Source organism: Urocitellus parryii, chromosome 9 (assembly GCF_045843805.1).
Source record: "Urocitellus parryii isolate mUroPar1 chromosome 9, mUroPar1.hap1, whole genome shotgun sequence".
Classification (NCBI taxonomy): Eukaryota; Metazoa; Chordata; class Mammalia; order Rodentia; family Sciuridae; genus Urocitellus; species Urocitellus parryii.
Genome location: NC_135539.1, coordinates 119,763,309 through 119,783,250, shown reverse-complemented (window position 1 = coordinate 119,783,250; position 19,942 = coordinate 119,763,309). Strand labels below are relative to the sequence as shown.

General features: G+C 33.1%; 1 protein-coding gene across 3 annotated transcripts in view; it reads right to left on the bottom strand.

Moving 5' to 3' along the window:
- Positions 1 to 514: 514 nt before the first annotated feature.
- The window catches only part of Dennd1b (DENN domain containing 1B), a 225,911-nt gene continuing 206,483 nt past the window's right edge, over positions 515 to 19,942 (bottom strand). For all 3 annotated transcript variants that reach the window (XM_026401485.2, XM_077802286.1, XM_077802287.1), the window contains 3 exons: positions 7,587 to 7,666; positions 6,409 to 6,625; positions 515 to 5,438 (listed from right to left, as the gene is read on the bottom strand). In XM_026401485.2, the coding sequence (XP_026257270.1) occupies positions 4,905 to 5,438; positions 6,409 to 6,625; positions 7,587 to 7,666 (831 nt within the window). In that variant the 3' untranslated portion in view covers positions 515 to 4,904. The remainder of the gene's footprint in view (positions 5,439 to 6,408; positions 6,626 to 7,586; positions 7,667 to 19,942) is intronic.

Here is a 19,942-nt window from a genome sequence, read left to right as displayed (position 1 = left end):
GCATTCTGTTAACATTGCTGTTGAGTACCTTGTTTTATTTATTTATTTTTTGGTATATTTGCATATCACATCCAGGGCTACAAATTTTCCACAGTGCTTTCTGCCTCTTTCAAGTATAATAAAAGTAGAAATCTATAGAAGCTCTAAGGTTAAACAAACTGTACATTATACAAAAATTAACTTAATTTACACACAGTTAAAAAGTATTGGCAATGCCCTTTATAAATTTTAGCAAAGATTCATCACAAATGATGTTACAATCTATATACGTGGTCATCACCATACAAATGCCATTTAAATTTATGTGGTGCAGAACAGACTTATGTGTTAAGTGTACTCACATAGAATCTTTTAAAGTAACAGTATTGGTAATCTAAGGTACAGGATTTTCTTATTGCATATTTATTGATGCTGAGGCAGTTAGTTATGATACAATAATGCAATATCCATAATTATTTTAAATAAAAAACATTTTTCTCACCAACAATATAAAGAATATTTTTTCCTAAAATCACACAGAACATTGCTACATACAATTTTACGCAAATACTGAAAGACATGACCTTAAGGCATCTGCTAGAAAAGCAGATGTGCATATTTATATTAACTAAATTATGAAAGAAAAAAAATATTGCACAAAATCCTATTATTTTGTAAAATAAAATACATCTTGGTCTAAATGTACATAATTCCGTATTCCTTAACCAGATCATAATGTTAACTGCTTTGCTCAAAACCAATCTGGCTTTTAAAGAAGTTTTATGAAACATGCACTAACCATATTACTGGGCTCCACATAGATAAAATGTCAGTACTGACACAAGGTTTCTAAAAACTCTTTCCTATATTAAAAATTGCTCTGGGGGAATTAAACTTGGAGATTCATCTTACATTCCTGAATTTATATTCTCATTTACAAATATTTTCTTAGATTCAGACTCTTTGATGCTAAACAAAATGGAGTTCTCATTAGAAAACTTATTCATGAAAGTAATCAATCTGAATTTTCAAATAAAGAATGAAGGTCTACCAATTATAAGAACATTCAGTTTTCTCCTCTTGCTCAGGATCTACTTCATCATTTTATTTAATAAACAATTCATTAGATTTCCTGGATTCTAGTATTAGAATATTAGCATAAAATCCTAATAACAGCATTGTCACTTAGTTTAATTTAAATGGAAGGACCTGTTTCTAGAGAATGCTATTATAAAGATAAGAGAAAAAAGTAAAAACTGGATTTAAAAAAAAAAGTTAAATTATTTATTTATTCTAAGTTGTTATATATGAGGCAGAATGCAAGTCATTTCATATTACAAAAACTGGATTCTTATCAACATGATTGGATTCTCGTCCACACCCTCACTTCTTACTAAACTGAATAAAGTGGCCCTAAGCATGGAAAAGGAGCATCATTCCCCACAGAGGAATAAGCCACTTGCTTATCTGACAGAAAATCAGTTAAACAAGGACAATCAGTCTCTGAAAGATATCTTAGCAGCATTATTATAATTAGCATAATGATTAGGAAAGTTAATGAAATCAGATATGGTACTTTAGTTCTGTACTTAGAACATGCTTTAGATTAAGCAGGTATTAAAAAAAAAGAACATCTTTCTTGACTTTCGAATCTTAGGCTGATAACTTCTAAGCAAAGCACATTATTATATTATTATTTCAATACTTTTGCGATTCCTTTCAGAGCAAGAACAATGTTAATGATTTTATTTCCCCTGCACCTTCAGTTATCGTACCTTGTGAATGGTTTAAAAAGTCCATATTTTTAAAACGAAGGAGTTATTAGTTTTAAGTTGGAAAAATAATCATGCTTTATTTTGGTGCCTAAGATTTGCTAAAGTACTTAATCATAAAAATATGCCAGTTAGCAACATTTTCACTAAACAAAACAACAGCCACTAAATTTATATACTATTTCTCTATTTCCCTGAAAGACCATGGATGCAATCTAAGGGCAAAACAATAAAAGCTACAGCAAGATTCAGGAAGAGTCATGACTTAGTTTAGAGGTCATATAAATGATCATATCACAAAATCAAAAGTCATTAAGTTTATATAATTTTGCTAAAGAGGAGGTGCTGTGTATTTTGAAAAAATTTCAAACAGTGAGGGAATTTTTGTAATCTGGTTTAGTTACAACAGAAAATATGGGCACAGTAGAAAATAAAACTTATTTATTTCAGAATTCATGCTAATTTCACTTCATGTGCAGTATATCTACCTAAATATTGGGAAGCTAGTTTAAAAGCAGACTCTGAGTACTCAGAACTTTAATGTTTTGAGATGCCAATATCTGCTAATGGTCTTCTGGATTTTTTTTCAGAAATAACAGGTAGAATTTTGTTTTTGCTTTTGTCTTTAACAGAGTAAAACATCTAATTTTGTATGTAAAAATAAGGCACAAATCACTTTAAAAATTCCTTAAGACAATTAATGTTATTTGTGAGTGGCTAAGTATCCTCAAAACAACATAGTATTAGAGCCAAACATGTTGTGAGATGACCGAAAGTTAGAAAAAGAACATAAATTTCTGTGGCCATGCTATTTATTAAGAAGTCAATTGACACCCCAATCTGGTCTGTTACACTCATCATCATCTCATTCTTCAGACTGAGTTCGGAAGGAGAAAAAAAACACCTCATTTCAAAATTTGTATTAAAAGATGACTTTGTATTCTTTCACAAATAATGGAGCATTTGCCAAGCAGATTAACCATCAGAGTAGCCTTTTTACTTCTCAGTTAGAACAGCTCTTCTGATATATGGAGTTTTTTATTGCATATTTCAATAAAGTAAACTGGAATTTGAAATGAACATATAAAGGCAAAATTTGACAAGAACTCTGAATCTTACTTTTATGATAAAATAAAGATTAAAACTTTTTCCTTAATATTAGAACGCATTCTTATAAGGAAAACAAGATTCATCTTCTTTTACAATTATGAATGATTAATCATCCTGATTACAATATACTCCTTTAATTTTGGAATGCAATTTTTTTTAAAAAACTGACCTGAATAAATAATTTTAAGCAATGTTTTAAACAAACCTACTTTTAGATTTTTAACTGAAATTATACTTCTTCAGTAAATATTTGCAGTGGTGTCTTACTACAGTTCTTGAATGGTTTCTCATACATTTTTTTCTTTTTTCTTTAAAAAAGGTATTTTTAAAAGAATATAATCATGACTGAGGCTACAGAAAATAGGTACACAGAGATAAATTAGCCATAACATCACTAGTCTGCCTTACCATGAAGTAATTATGTAATTTAGATGAATTCCAAAGCTTAATAGTAAATTTGTGGGAGACAAATTTCCCATGAAGAATTCCAGATGATTTATTCCAGTAACCCTCTGCCTAAAGGAGATGAAGCTTAACTCCTTAAGAGTGGGAGACTTGTAGTGACTTCCTTCCAAAGTCCACAGTGTAGAAAGGGGGTTGAAGAGTAAATTAATGTTGGAGAAGCCTGACAAATGTTACTTCAGTCAGGTTATCAACATCAACATCCACAAAACATGTTGATATAATGTGATGAAAATGACATTTTACTTCTGTGACCTGTTCCCCCCAAACCCATAATCCTACTGTGATTAGGAGGGAAAAAAATCAAACAAATTCCAAGAGGGGTACCCTGAAATATATCTGACCACTACTTCTCAAAACTGTCAAGGTCATCAAAAACAAGAAAAGTTTAAGATAAACTGCCACAGCCAAGAAGAGCCTAAGGAAACATTACAAATAAATGTAATATGGTGTCCTGGATGGGATGCTAGAACAGAAAGCATCCGTTAAGGAAAAACTGCAGAAATCTTAATAATGTATGGACTATCAATATTGGTTCATAATTATGGCAAATATATTCCACCGAAGTGAGATGTTAATAATCTAGGAAACTGAGTACAGGGCTATTGTGGGAACTCTCTGCACTGTCTGTGCAATTTTTCTATAAATCTATATACAAAATCAGTTATTTGAAAAAAAATAAATCTGAGATAATGATATGAAGCATTTTGATGGAAAATGATTAGCTAAGAAAAAAGACATGAAAATTTTAGTCTGGACAAGTTTACATTGCATTTGGCCTTCTTGCAGTGAACCCCTAGCTAGCAAAGGCATACACAGAGACTGAAAATGCTGTACATGTCTCATTTGTAAACAGAAGTCATTAACTTCACATTGCAATTCAGCACTTCATATATTTCACTGAGTGAAAGGTAAATTTATAGCTTTATACCTTTTGGAAAACATGGCTACAGTGTCCTTATAAAAGCAAATTAAATATTTCCACAAGAGAGCTTTTGAGCCTTAAAAAATGAATTTTGATTTTAAATTGATGAATAGAAAAAGGCATTATTGCTCTGAAGGACAAATAACTTAGCTCTCAAAGTTTACATGTAATTTCATACATTATTAAAGTATGCTTAATGTAGTTTTAAGATTAAGGCAATTAGTGGGTTAACAATTTCATCAGTTTCAGGCTAGTTTTGACATCCTGATCAGGTTCATGCTCAACCAGATTAGTATAATAGCTACTGGTTATATGCAAGAATTATATATGCATACTTAGTTTAAATAAATGAATGGCATTTAAGCACCAAATACTGGGAAATCATATGTTCAATACTTACTTTAGACATACATACAAACTAGTACCTGATTTAATAGCACAGTAGAAGAATTCACTTTACATTTTAAAATCGATGGATAACATACATATCCACAAGATGAACAAGTGGGGGAAATGTTTGTTCCAAATAAAAAAAAATTAAATAATAGCAAGAGTTATCATTCCTACAATGATTTTGTTTACTACATAAATTTCAGGCAATCCCAAAATGTTTCCATAGAAGCTTAGATGCAAGTGAATGACCCTTAATTGGTGACTTAAGCTTGGTTTCCCCTTGTATTTTCTTCTGAAATGGTTAAACCTTGTTGGAAGTCAGATGACATGTGACATAATGACACTACTTCATGGAGCAGTCCAATATCTTCTGAAGTTGTTTTGACTTTCCCTTCTTTCTCCCAAGGAACGAAAGTAGATGGACGTTGCCCAAGGCTGGGCGCAAGCAGATCATCTGAAATCTGGCTTAGTGTTTCTTTCTTTTCTCTTCTTCCTTTATCAGTCTGGGATACTTCAGTGACAGCTATTGGAAAACTCAATCCTGCAGTAAGATCTGGCTTTTCCACCACAGTAGGGCTACTCAAATTGTCAGCACTGAGGTGTTTTTCACTGTTTTCCTCTTTTAGGATGAAGAGAGTATCTGTCAAGCCACTAGAGGAAACCCTCTTCCTGGGAGATGGAGGGAGGTGTTTACCATGGAGAGCACTATCATCCTGCCCGAGATTCCACTCTGTTTGATCACCAGAACCACCACATAGGAGAGCCAGGTTATTCTCACTAGGAGCATTGGATTTATTCTGAAAGAATAACAAATTCAGAACACTTTTAATAAGATCACAGCATTACTTTAGCAGCATTTTTTCCATTTTGAAATCAATGTTCATATCTTTCAAGACTGGCAACTTGAAGTTCTTCCCAGGGGGAATTATAGCACTGACAGTTATTCTGACACCTCTAAATCGTTCTATGAACAGGAATGAAATGTGATGGACTTTGGTCTCTATGTCTTTATAATTGTCACCTGTCAAATTCAAACTATACTATATAATTCATGCCAAGTTCTGGAGTCTCTTACAATCAGAACAGGGTTGCCATTGCTCATACTATTATCCTTCATGTACTTAAAGCATTTATTCAATTGTTTTTATTTTATTTTTTTTAATACCAGGAATTGAACCTGGAGGCATTTAATCACTAAGCCATATTCCCAAAGCCCTCCCCCCTCCTTTTTTAATGTTAGAGTTGCTGTGGGCCTCCCTGAGTTGCTGAGGCTGACTTTGAACTCACAATCCTCCTGCCTCAGCCTCCTGAGCTGCTGTGATTCCAGGTGTGCAACACTGTGCCTGGCTTTAGTTCAATTTTGTTTAAAACACCATTCATTTTGGAAATAAGAAGATGGAAAATGACTCAAAAAATCCATTTATTATACTTTTCTGAAAACCCAGGAAGTAAAATAAAAAGATAAAAACACTTAACATTTTAAAAATTCCCCCTAGGAAGACAACTATAAAATTAGATTATAAAAAAATTACTTCCAGACAAAAATTCAATTAATAGTAATAATCACCAGAATTAGGTAAGTGTAAGGGAAAATATAGGAATTTTATTATTAGAAATAATTCTTAGTGATTAAATTATACCAGTTTTGAGGTTTGAACACCTATTTAGAGGTTAAATGCTTCCACCAACTAAGATTATAAGATCAGTCAATCACAGCAAGGGCAAGAATGTTTTCATTTACTTTTATAAGCTGAATGGTCAACTAACCGTAGGTTTGTAATCAATATCATCCATTGATCTAAAGAAATCCAAGCTCTTTGCAGCTGCCAGCTTTCCTTGATCTGAGCTATGTGTGCTCAGTGTGTCGAGGATCTCTCCTAACAAGTCCATTTCACCTGGATAAGGAATCATTGCTTTTGTTTCAACAGAGTCATCACTTTCATAAAAATAAGTAGAAGCTTCCTCGCCATCTTCAGAAGATAACCTGGAGAAAATAAAACATGCAGTAGTAGGTGGACACCCTAAGATGCTGTGTCTCAGCTCACCAACCACAATCAATCAATGAGATGGTTTTAAATCCATAGCAGCATTTCACAGTGGAACAACACAAAACCAATAACTGGTTCATGGTCAAACTAATTGTTCTTAGTTATTTATGCACCAATTCAAGTACTGGAAATTTAAGTACATGCATTAAGAACCAAAAGTTTATGGTACCTTAGCCATCTAGAAGCAGCAGGGCTTTTCACAGCATTTAATCCTGTGGGATTTGGGCCCTTTACCTTAGAAATATTCGCATGAACACTTAGAAAGTTTGTAATAGCCCAAGTTCACTTTCAATATTTTTATATGGTTTTCCTTCTATTTACTCACTTATTTTATAGAGAAATGCATATTTTTATATAAAACATTTATTTAATGTAGAGAAATACTGTCTATTTTGTCATTCCCATATATTAAAATTATTAAGAAGTCTACACTATTATTTCCCTTGCCTAATATTATAATTAATTTTAACATTTGTACTAAATTTTTCTATTCTGATATTATCCTGTACTGAAATGTCTCACTCAATTCAATTTGATTATCACCTTTCCTCATATTTAAACTTGCCCCTTTCAGCATAAGGGTAAGAGCCTAATTTAGGTGTCTTCTTTATTTTTATCTTTACCTTTATCTTTATGTCTTCTTTATCACCATCCCAGATAGTAAAGTCTCTAGACATTGCTGCTTTCCAAGAACAAGGTATTTCAGGCCTGTCTTTCTTTCCTGTCCCAAGACATTCTCCACAAAGTTCCCAAGAGCACTGTTTACTTTTGCGGAAGGACACTGCAAAGGAGTAAAACCTGAGCTCCAGGAGTGTGCATTCTTTGAGACATCCTTTGTAGCCTAAGGCTTTGCTACCAAGCCATGCCCTGGGTAGGACACCACACTCCATGACTTACTTGCTTGCTCTTTCAATGTCGTCCTCCTCATCGTCATACAGAACACCATCAAGGCTCTTAAGAGGCCTTTTTAAGCGTGCCTACAAAGAAATTGAACAATAAAATGACTTTCAGAGTTTAAAACAAATATCTTTAGTAAATTTTAAAGTAACAATGTGATTTTATCAGGAACATTTTCAAAAGAAAGTTTTTGAAGGTTACCCAGTAACTTGGCAAACAAGGAAAGAAGAAATGAAAGAAAACAGTTGGTATTCATCTCAACACTTAATAGTTCTACAAACTAATAATGAAAAATAAATCAGTGGACTGAACACACACAAGCACACAGTTGCACAGATCTTGATTTACATATATTTGACTGAGTACCAACCCTACCTCCGCCATGCACCTGTCACACAGTATTAACAATCATCAGTATTTGCCTAACTTGTCTTTCTTTTATTCCCTGCTCCTACTCCTCCTGCACCCCAAGTATTTTAGAGCAGTACTTCTCAATCCTTAGTGTGTACAGAAATCTTTTAGCAATTTATAAAAAGATAAATGCAGGTTCTGGTTCAACAGAGATTCTGGGGGTTTTGAGAGTTCTCATGACTTATGATAACCACTGACTAAATCCATCATTTCTTTAGGAACTGCAGAATTATGCTTTTCTAGAGCATTCCTTCTATATTAATTTCAGGGCATTCTCTAAAGAACAACTTTCTTTAGCTATCCCAAAGTGCAATGTGCATGGGAAAAGAGAGGATAAATCACCAACTGTTTCATTTTATTTAACAATTTTTAGAGTAATGAGTTAGTTCTCTAACAATTTCTAAAAGTGAGCCATAAGGACTTTTTATAAGCATGACATATATTTAATATGGTTCAATACACCATAGTTATTATTATTCTTGGTGTTCAAACTGCCCCATTTTTAAAATTTAAACCATAATTTGTGTGTGTGTGTGTGTGTGTGTGTGTGTGTGTACAAGTACCAGGGATTGAACCCAGGGGTGCCTAGCCACTAAGCACCCTAGCCCTTTTTTTTATTTTTTAAATATTGAGACAAGGTCTCGCTAAGTTGCTTAGTGCCACATGCTAAGTTGCTGAAGCTGGCTTTACACTTGTGACCTCCTGGCCTCAGACTCCCAAGCCACAGGAATTACAGGTGTGTGCCACCATACCTAGCTACACCATGATTTTGATTTAAAAATAGCCTTTATCTTTTAGAGATAGAACCTGAAACATTTACAGATTAAATTATATACTGTTGGTTTTCTTTTTTTTTAAAGATAGAAGACACACACACACACACACACAGAGAGAGAGAGAGAGAGAGAGAGAGAGAATTTTTTAATATTTATTTTTTAGTTCTTGGAGGACACAACATCTTTGTTTGTATGTGGTGCTGAGGATCAAACCCAGGCCTCACGCATGCCAGGAGAGCGCACTACCGCTTGAGCCACATCCCCAGCCCGATATACTGTTGGTTTTCTACTTCAAAATAATACAGTGGTGGAAGAAGGAGCATGCATGAGCTGACCCTGAGTTGACTGTTACTGGAAGTACATAAAAGAAACCTGGGAAATATTAATAAGTGTCTCTTTACTACTACACATGTTTGAAATATTTCAAAATAAAACTTTAAAAAATTATCCCATCCTTCATCAGTGGTAGCTCTTTAAAGTTGGTTCCTGTGTTCTTTGACATAACCTCAGAAAAGATTCCTAGTTTTTCTAAGTGGAAAATGACATTTAAAGGCCAGAATCTGTATGTTTCAGTTGCTTAAAAATGCATGCTATTATTTGAGACAGGCAACAGTGAACATGAATGTAGTACACTTCAGCCATGAAACCACAGAGAAATAATTTTCTGTCTTCTCATTTTTATTTTCCAACCCAGATAACTGCCTTTATTGCACCCAAAATTAATAAGCAAGTTTCTGCAACCTATAGCACTGATCTATTCTTCTTTACTCCTCTAAGTTCCCTGTAAGGCTGGTGATTATAAATATATTTGGGGAGGGACCAGGGTGCATGTAGCTCAGTGGTAGAGTGCTTGCCTAGCCCATACCAGGCCCTGAGTTAATCCCTACTACTGCAAAAGAAAAAAAAAGAAAGAAAGAAAATAAAAGATAAAGGGGATGACCTAAAACCATAGTATCACTTTACTATCATACTACTTTAAGTTGGAGGTTTATAAGTTAAGTGAAAATTTGCAGAATCACCACTCACAACATTATTTCTTTGGAGAAAATATATTTCATCCCCCAACTCACAAAATATAATACAATTCTTTATTTCTAAAGACAAGACATTATTATTGCATTGAATCCCGTATACAGCATTATGCCAGCCAGTTGGTCTTACATTTAACTTTTTGATGAAAGAAATCAAAATTAAAACTAAATGAGCAAAACTATAAGAAATCTGGGACTTTATGTTGCTATTTGTTAATATCATTAGAATTTAAGAACTAATAGAAGAGGATTATCAGAAAATAAATATATAACAATATATAGAGTATTTTACAAAGCATTCTCACATATATATGCGGTTAGGTCCTGGGAATACAGAGTTGAATTAATTAAATTCTTCCATTAAGCACTCACTTAGTGTCTAAAGGACTTTACAAGAAATCTGGAAGAATACCCACATAGGCTTCATAATCTACCCCAAGTCACACACAATCAAAAATAGGAACCAGAAAACCGAATCCATGTCATTCTCTGTTGTGTTCCAAATCCTTAGATCATTTTCTTCCCTAATAGTTTACTTTATATCTTACAGCTTCCTGCATATATTGTAGATGATTTTATTTCAATTCCAACTTTTTAAAAAATTAAGCTACTATTTTTTTTCCAAAATCTGTAGCATCAAAGTCATAATGTGGGCTTCATAAGCACATCTGAATTAGGATTTCATATTTCCTACCTAGACCAGGGTTCATCCCTTCTATATAGGAATGGTATTAAACAGTGTATCCTGTGATCAATTTTCAAAACATAATTATAATTAGAAAGAAAAAACTGATTAATATATTAATAATTTTCTATGACTGTTAATCTTTGTCTAACAGAACTAGTGAGTTTTGCATCTGCTAGCATTTCAATATTTCCAACGACCTATGGACTGTCCTTTGTATTATCTCACTGGTTTCCTCACTAATTATAGTTTTACTTTTTGATAATAGTTATCCTTTGTTGTAGGCAGTTAATGTTTTCTGAGTAAATGAGTATCATACAAAGTAGGTAGTTTCTGTTGAGTATTTATTCAATGAGTTAAACAACTAGTAAGAAAATACCCTACTGACTGACTACCATAAGCACTTTAAGGATCCATGAGGTATAGATGACTGTTATATTCATTCCTTCAACAAAGATTAAAGAAGTGCCTTCCATGTGCCAGGTACTGGGCTAATGCTACAGGAACAAAGAAGAAGGCTCTCTGCCCTCATGGGTATTACCTTCTAGTAAATTACACATTAATTAAAGTGAATAATATACAAATGAGCATAAAATTATGACTAAAATTAACTTGTACTAAGATGTGATTGCAACAAAAGCACTTTGACCTAACCTGAGAGGTCAAAGGAAGTCTTTCTCTGAAAGATTTTTTGAGTTGAGCTCTCAACAGTTAGCTGGTTTTAATAAGATGGTGGTAATAGTTAACAATACATACAAAGTCTCTGTGGTGGGACCATCAGGGAAAGTGGTGTGCTGTGAATTAACTTGGTACATAGGGCTCCTCAAAGGGCCCATTAAACTTTGCAGTTACCTTTTTGATCACTAGATGGCAGACACACTCTAAAAAGGCAAAAGGCTGGGAAAATTTAAATTCATGGTGGTTATATGGAAGTGGAGGAGGTCAGAGATCTAGCAAGCAAGTGAGAACTTGGTGGGATAGGCAAGGAATATACCCTAGACTTGTAGGTCCAGATTATTAAGAATAATATTAAAAGCTACTTAATCAAATCTTAATTGAGAACCTACTGAAAGCAAGGTAGTAAGCCATGCCTCTTAGCATCTCTTCCTTTATAAACATTCACTAAGCACCTACGGCATGCAAGCTATTTTCTTCAATGCTATGAGTCATATAAAAGAAATGAAAAAGATATTTCTTCTTCAGAAGACATTAAAAAGTACAAGACAAAAATGCTTAACTCCTGAATGTAAGATTTAAAAACTTACTCTTCTCATTGCATGAATGTAATTCAATTAAGACTTTAACAGACAGCATAGATGAAAACTTATGTAAATTACTGATCAGACATTATTTAAAGTAATTATGTAATGCTAGTTATAATTAATGTCAAATAGAAACATTCTTAATAATGAAAAGATAGCCCTAACAATATAGAACTGCAATTACATACTACAAACAATAGTAAATTCTTGGATCAAGTAAGGAAGTATAGAATCTTCTGAAGTGTGCTTGCTTTAGCTGCTCATCTACTAAAACTGAAATAATAAAAAGTTTCTGGACAAACACTGGGTTATACTAACACAAGTTACATAGAGGATGTGCTATTAGCAACTGTCTTGGAAACCAGTACTATACAAAATAAAGGCACATTTTGGGGATGTAAAAACACTTATAAAAATGAAATAAAGAATATACATCACTTTGATATAAAAGATTAAAATGAAACAGGAAACAAGATGTCATACATCCTCAATCAGACTCCTACTAGGTTCTGAACACACATAACCATAAAATTAAATTCTGCTTCCATGAAAATGTAAAATACACATCTAGAATATATGAAAATTCATGAAGTCAATACTTGATTTGGGAAAATGTATTGAAAAAGAAAGGCTATCAGTATGGGATGAAAATTATTAGAGAAGATCCTACTAGAGAAGTTAAACATATAGCTAGAAATTGAATGAAATAGAGTTGGCTGATGAAGACGAGAAGAGAAACTATTTTATATGAAAGAAAAATCATAGGAAAACCTTAGGGATAGGACTAAGTTGCAAAACCATACAACTCAATGTCCAATGAAACCTCAAGAAATAAGTCTTGTTTATCTGATTAATAAAGCTAAATGTTTTCTTTCTTTTGACTATAATGGTCTCCAGAAAGTGTATCATCAGACAGTAGAAAGGTGAAAGAAGTCTTCCAGAAGCAACAAGGGCCAGGTGATCTGCAGTTACCATTTTGATCACTAGATGGCAGACAAATACAAATAAGGCAAATACAAGGTAAATTTAAATTCTTGGGCTGGGGTTAGATAGGGGAGATAAGGAATATAGACAGATGAGCAAGAAAATGAAGAAAATGGAATTCTTATACTTCATAAAATTAAGGTGTTTTAATACATGAATTATTGAAGGTAGATGTAATCTTTGCTACTGCCCCTAATTTGGAGTTGAGGCAAACTGTTGTCCAAAAGTTTCACTTTGCTTACCCCCAAGTCTGAAACAAATCTCTGAGCTTATGCATTTTTCATCCAAAGACAAAAATACCTGCATGAAGTGCTATGAGAATAAATGGTGAATGTCACATGAGGCTAGGTCAGTAGGAAGATTCTGAAGTGGTCCTGACATGTTGAGGACCCTTTCCCAATTCTCCCAGATCACAGTGATTTCTTATTCTTCGTCAGCTTTATTCACTTTATTTCTACCACTCAAAGGTTACCTGGTATATGTTCCCTTGTAAAATCAGTATATCATTTTCAATTCATTCCTATCTTACCAAGCCCTTGAGACCAAGAATCTTATCTTTTAATTTCTTTTGCTTCTAATTCCACTTTCATCTGCAATGCAGAAAGCTGCAAGAGAATGTCACTCCCACTCTGACAATGAGAAAGGGCTAGAAAATCTAAAAAATAAATTGTAATCGTTCTTGAGCCTCTCAGGGTCCTGAGCTGCCAGGTAATCAAATACACTGAATTTCATATATTTCAATCTCTTCAAAGGAGAGATGGGAGACAGGACCAATTTCACCATTTGCAAAGCACAAGGAAAGAGAAAACTGCCATATAACCAGGTAAGAAGAAATCTGCTAAAATTTTAATAGTCTTAGAGGCCAAGTACGGGCCAACATGTTAATTTTGAATAGCTGGGAATCTCAAAGACAAGGGGAGTTTGGCTCTTTTCCAAACATAAATGTCCATAATTTTGTTTGCTAATCAGGCTACCTCACCACCCAGCGCTCATAAGAAAGACTGAGGTGAAGATGGGAGACTGAAGAGCTCCCTTACTGGTTCAGGTATGCAGTAGGTGACAAGCTCAGCAACAAGTAGGAAGCCTCAATTTCTTTGAGCATTCCTTCAGATCCAACAGAGAAGCAAAATCTCTGTGTCTTAAGGAGGAACAAGAAACTCTCTTAAGCAAATGATTTTACATTGATACCAAGCAGAGGTCTATATTCCACGAGGGAGGTACAGGTAACTCTCATCCACCCTGGATGAAATACAGACTGATGAAGTTTGTCTATCACAGGGAGAAGGGAGAGGGGAGAGGGCTACTAAGACAGTCCACACCTGAAATAAAGGGGAACATAGTCCCCAAGACTGAAGCTGGATACAGCACAGAAAAGCCCTACGGCCAGGATCAGGAAACAGCGGCTATGGAGGGTGAAAAACATGGAGAGGTTCCCCCTGTCCCCATTAGCCCAGTATGGCTCAGATGTAAAAGGTCTGCTGATAGCTGAGAGTGAAGTAGGAACACTGAGAAAACCTAGTAACTGCACTGGCAGAGCTCCACCCTAAGCACAAGACCGCAACCCACTGAAGGAAATGATATCAACAAAAAAATCCAAATCCAGTGCAACTTCTGGTAGACTCAACCTCTTAAACTAACAGCATTACAGAAGAAGAATCTTGCCCATTTCTGGATGTAAACAATTTTTTGTACCCATGGGGCCCAGTACTCAATTAAGCATTATGAGACATGAGAAGAATAAAAAGGATAAACAACATACCTAAATAGATAGGCTGATAGCAGAGAGATGAAATCTATTTTTAAAAAGTGAAAATGATATGAAAAAAGAAACAACAGAATATGAGAGTTGAATTGTTTTAATCAGCTCATCAACAGACTGAAGGAAGACTCACTGAATTTCAAAACAGGTCAATACAAATTATTCAAACTGAAACACAAAGATTAAAGAAAGCAAGAAAAATGAAACAAAAAAAACTATCAGCAAAAAAGAGCTGAGGGGTATTATCAACCAGTCTAATTCATACTGCTACTAAAACATAATAGGCATTAATTCTTCCTTTTTTATTTTTTCTGGTGGTTGTTGTTGTATTTGATAGAATGGAAATAATATTACCTCATATTTATGAAACTTCTAGTGAGTGTTGGAAGAACAAATTTTGTCAGTATATAACATCCACAATAATTCTATGGAAGTGAACATAATCATCACCATGTCATAGACCTGAAGGCTAAGAGGCTTGGGGAGCTCAGGAAAGTTGCTCAAGTTTATAAACCATCCAAGTGGTTTCTAACAACTGATGAGAGTGATGGTTAAAAAAGTAAATGGGAGAGTACATATCTTTTGAAGTGTTGAAAGGAAAATAGTACTTTATATTCTTTTTCATATCACTTTTTATAAATGAATATATTCATGTTTATTTTTCTATGTTCTGTTCTGTAGCCTTAAGAAGTGTTTCAAACATAACTGAATGCACAAAAAAAGAGTAAATGCCCTATATGTTGTGATGCTGCATTATATATAAAGCTGTGTGCATATATTACATTTTGTCTCTTGAAAAAAAAAAAGGTAAAGGGGAGAGTGAATACAAAGGTTAAAGGAGGAAAGGCTTTCTGAATTTGTAAATGAAAGTTCTCAGAAGCCACAAAGAGGTAAGTGATCTTGAAAACTGTCAATCAGCAGTCACTAGATATTCATATAGTTGAATTAAACTAGACTCCAGGATGGTGTGTCTATTCTGTCCATATTGCACCACTAATTACATTAATAAAAGCTTATTTTAATTAATATTAAGTTGTTCTAGTATTTGACTAAAGAAATACCTTTATTAGACAGAATGCTAGAAATCAGAACTAACCTCATTTATAGAGAGCTTTTTACTGAGCAGAGATTAGGAAGTTTAAAACCATCCTGGAAATGAAGTACTTTAGTTTCATTTCTCCATTGTTGATCAGAGACTATATAAAAATTCATCCCATGGCAACACTGCTGGGTACCCTAAGATGGTCTGTCACTGAAGTGTGTTAATAGGTAGAAAGAAGGTCATTACTCGCAGGAGGTCTCATTATTCACCTGAGAAGGTATAAGAAACATGGCTGCAAACAATATTTTAAGACAACTTTTAAAGGCTGTTTATATAACAAGTGATTATATCAACAATATTTAAAATACTTTGTTCCATAATTTTTGATCTTTAATATTTGAAAGTGCAAATATTGCCAATGATCTTGCAGTAATTTTTCAGGGCCAGATTATTATTGGTCAGTATAAACACAATTTTACAAGACTGATAAATAACATTCTCAAAGCAAAATAAATAAATATATCAGTAAACCTTTGATAAATGGCAATATATTTCACTTTTGTTGACAGAGCTTCAATATTTCAACATTTAAAAAAGGGTTCTTATACACGTCAAGTCCATTTGTCTTATATTCTCAATAAAACACAGAATTTGGTTTTCTTCATTAATTAATTTGAAGATGAACTTCTAGCTGGGATAAACAATTCAGAGGTCAGCATTAATCAACAGAACCATATTATTGCCAACCACTTTAATAAATTATGCTTTTAAAAAGGATTAAAAAATATTTGATTAGGAAAATAACTATGGATACATTTTACTTATCAAATTTATCACATCAATATATTAAGTGTATATATGTGCATGTGTGATACAGAGAGATTTAAAATGTGTGTGTGTGTGTGTGTGTATGTTGAATATAGTCAAAATTTCAACAGACATTGCACTGATATTTTGGTCTCAGAATCAAATAATAACCAGTTTTTAAAGCATTTATTACAAATGTCAGAGACACTGATAAAGCCACAAAGGGAATAGATTTCTGTGAAATGACTAGTATTATATTCCAATGTTAGAAAAACCATAAAGAACTTTCAGAGAAGGCTGCAAACATAGTAGCCCTATTTTGTAATTGGCATGGGGGCACAGGCTAACTTAAGATATTTATGTATCATTCTACTGTTTTATGTTATGTATTAGAAAATATAACAATGTGTATAGATATAAATCAGGCTCAGATTATAATAAGATTCTATTATACTCCTGTAGTTATATATCTATTGACATTTCTGGCAATTTCCCTCTCAGGGGACACCAAAAGGCAGCAGGAGTAACCTCTACAAAGGAAATGACTGGCTTTTCCTTTCATCAACATTAACATTGATCTCTGACAAACTTTAAAAGCACTTCTCTACACAAAACCAGAGGAAAATCGCCATTTCTTTATCCTAAGATGCCTGAGAGAAAATAAGAATTTGTCTGCAAAATTTAGTGTTTTTTTTTTAATAGAGAGCTGTTGTTAATCAGAATGCTACAAATTAAAGAGGTACTAGTTAAAAAAAAAGAAACTTCAAAAACTAATCCGGATGAAAAACAGGGAGGAGAAATATTAGTTTTGTGATTCCACATAAAGAGTGGTAATATTCATCAAGTACCTTTATTTTTGTTGGGAAGATTCTGTAATAAATAATAGTTGTTTGTGACAATAAATTTGAAGGGTAAGATTATAACATTAGGGAGTTACATTTTAAAATATTTCAAAATGTATATGGAATATGTTTATATAATTAGCATTATTTTTCATTATTTCTTTTTAATATTCCAGGTGTTATTTAGTAGAGCTAAACATTAAAAAAAAATGACGTCCCAGAGTTACGAGAAGGAATATTTAGTTTTAAATTATTTATTTGATTGAATGTTCTTGAACAATTTTATGACAATATAAATGTCTCAATGTGTGTCCTATTGTGTTTCTAAGAGACTATTTTGAAAAGGCGCTATAAATTTAAATGCTCTTCTTTTTAATGAAAGTACTAATGATTTCCACTAGATGGCACCCTTGTAACCCATAATGGATTTTATTATTATTTTTTTAAACAGGTTTAGCTAAAATCAAATTTGACCTGTTGGAAATTAATATTATTTCAACAGAGAAAATAACTTTCTAACTAACAATATGGTATTCAGAGTTTTCAATGTAGACTCAAAAGATCAATTGCAAAAATCTCTGACATTAGCATACATTAGACTAAGCATATCCTATGTGAAAGAGTGACTTTGGGATGGAGACTGCTGTAATGTACTTTCACTTTGGCAGTACTTTTTAATGGGCATTTGTTAACAGACACACACTCATTTAACTTATTTCAAATGTTTATCATTTCTTTCTCTCTCTTTCTTTTTCTTTTTTTTTTTTTTTTTGTACCAGGGATTGAACTCGGGGGCACTCACCCACTGAACCACATTCCAGCCCTATTTTTTGTTTTATTTAGAGACAGGGTTTCACTGAGTTGCTTAGCACCTTACTTTCCCTGAGGCTGGCTTTGAACTTGTGATCCTCCTGTCTCAGCCTCCCAAGCTGCTGGGATTACAGGCATGCACCACTGTGCCCAGCCAAATGTTTACAATTTGAAGCCTTCTTCAAATTAATTACTTTAATCCAGCATTTTAGCTTCAAATGCTCTCACGATTGAGCCAAAGTAAATGAAGTGCTAAAAGTACAAATTTATTTATTTATTTATTTGCTAATCATGATTTAGTTAAACTTATTTGTATTATTTTGTAAAAATAAACTTATTTTACAAAGTTAAGTATTATTTTCAATTATCTGTCACCTACTCCAACACAGTTATCCCCTGTGATTTACAATCACTTTTTTTACTTGGTCAGAAGCAAGTGGCTACTTCCCTCTGTAAACTATGCCTATGTCTTTTCTATACTGTCCAGTCCAGAAAAGCTGTTCAATGGACTGTATTTTTCCAAAGATCCCAAAACAAGTATATAATTTCCTGAAATCTATTATTTCATCTGTGCACCTATTATTCCTGGAATCCTCTGAATTCCTATGAAGTAAGTTTGTCATAAATACATTAATATGAGCCACACCCTATTAGGTGTAAATACCTCATCTTGTTTTATCCTTAGGACTAAGTAATTTAAGAAAACACCTACATTTTCATTTGCTCCTATAAGTTTCATGGAAGCAAGTTCATTTCAGCATTTTAAAATATGATCATCTATAAGACAAATGTCTTCTCACATTTATAAAGATGCTACCATATTGGGATTTCTTTTTAAGTTCAATAAAAATATAGCTTTCAAATGCCTTACTTACAAATCTATGCAAACCAAAAAAGTAATTATCTTCAGAGCATATTTTTTACAGATAAAAGTATACTACTCATTAATTATAAAATGAGCTCATGGCTATTGTCCTATATTCCACAAAGCCATTAGAATGATTTACAAACCATTCAATACACAAAGACTCAAAAACACAGCAAAATTTCATTCATTAATTGGGCATGGCACCTGGCACAGTAGGTAGAAATGGAAAAGCTCATAGATCATATTTTATGGTGAAAACACATTCCTTGTGCATTCAAAAGATAACTGCTCATATCTCAAACTAGTTCATATTAGTCCATATGAGTATATTAAAAATATGTCCACCAATTTACTTGCTCTTATCAGTTGCTATTATGACTATTACACATATTTCTATTTGTAAACACTGTTTAAGTTAAAATTCTGACTACATTCCAAAAGTATTTATTAACAGGCACACTGCATTATATCATATTATTAATGAAAATAATCTTCCATTCATATTTTCTTGTGCAGCTTTTACATACCTGATAGAACAGGTAGAAAATCTAAGAAGATTGTTATTTTTCCCAGACATGAAATAGTTAAAAGTGATATGTATGCCAGGATTTTAATAGGGCTTAACAAAAAGCTTCACTCCTCCACTTTCACTAGATTTTGTTGCAGTGATTTTTTTGCCTTGCTTAGGGCCATCCATCTGTTAATTTTGACTTGTAATACAGCTCAGCTCACATACTTGTTCACTAGTGTAATTGTGTGTGTGTGTGTATGTGTGCATGTGCACATGTGTGTATCATACACTTAGATAAATACATGCTATAATTCTGTAATTGCCAGACTAAGTCAAGAATGGCTAATATTATTAAAATGGAGCAGAACCTTAAATTTATATAAATTTTACATATTATTTAAGAGAATTTCTTATTCTTGGAAAATTTTATAATTTTTTAAAAATAACTTCAGATGACAGTCTTAATAGTCTAAATATTGTTCACTCAGTATTTAGCATTCTGTTCTAAAATAAAATTGATGAAAGAAGGTAAGTACATTGTCAGGATTAAAACTGCTCTGCACCATGA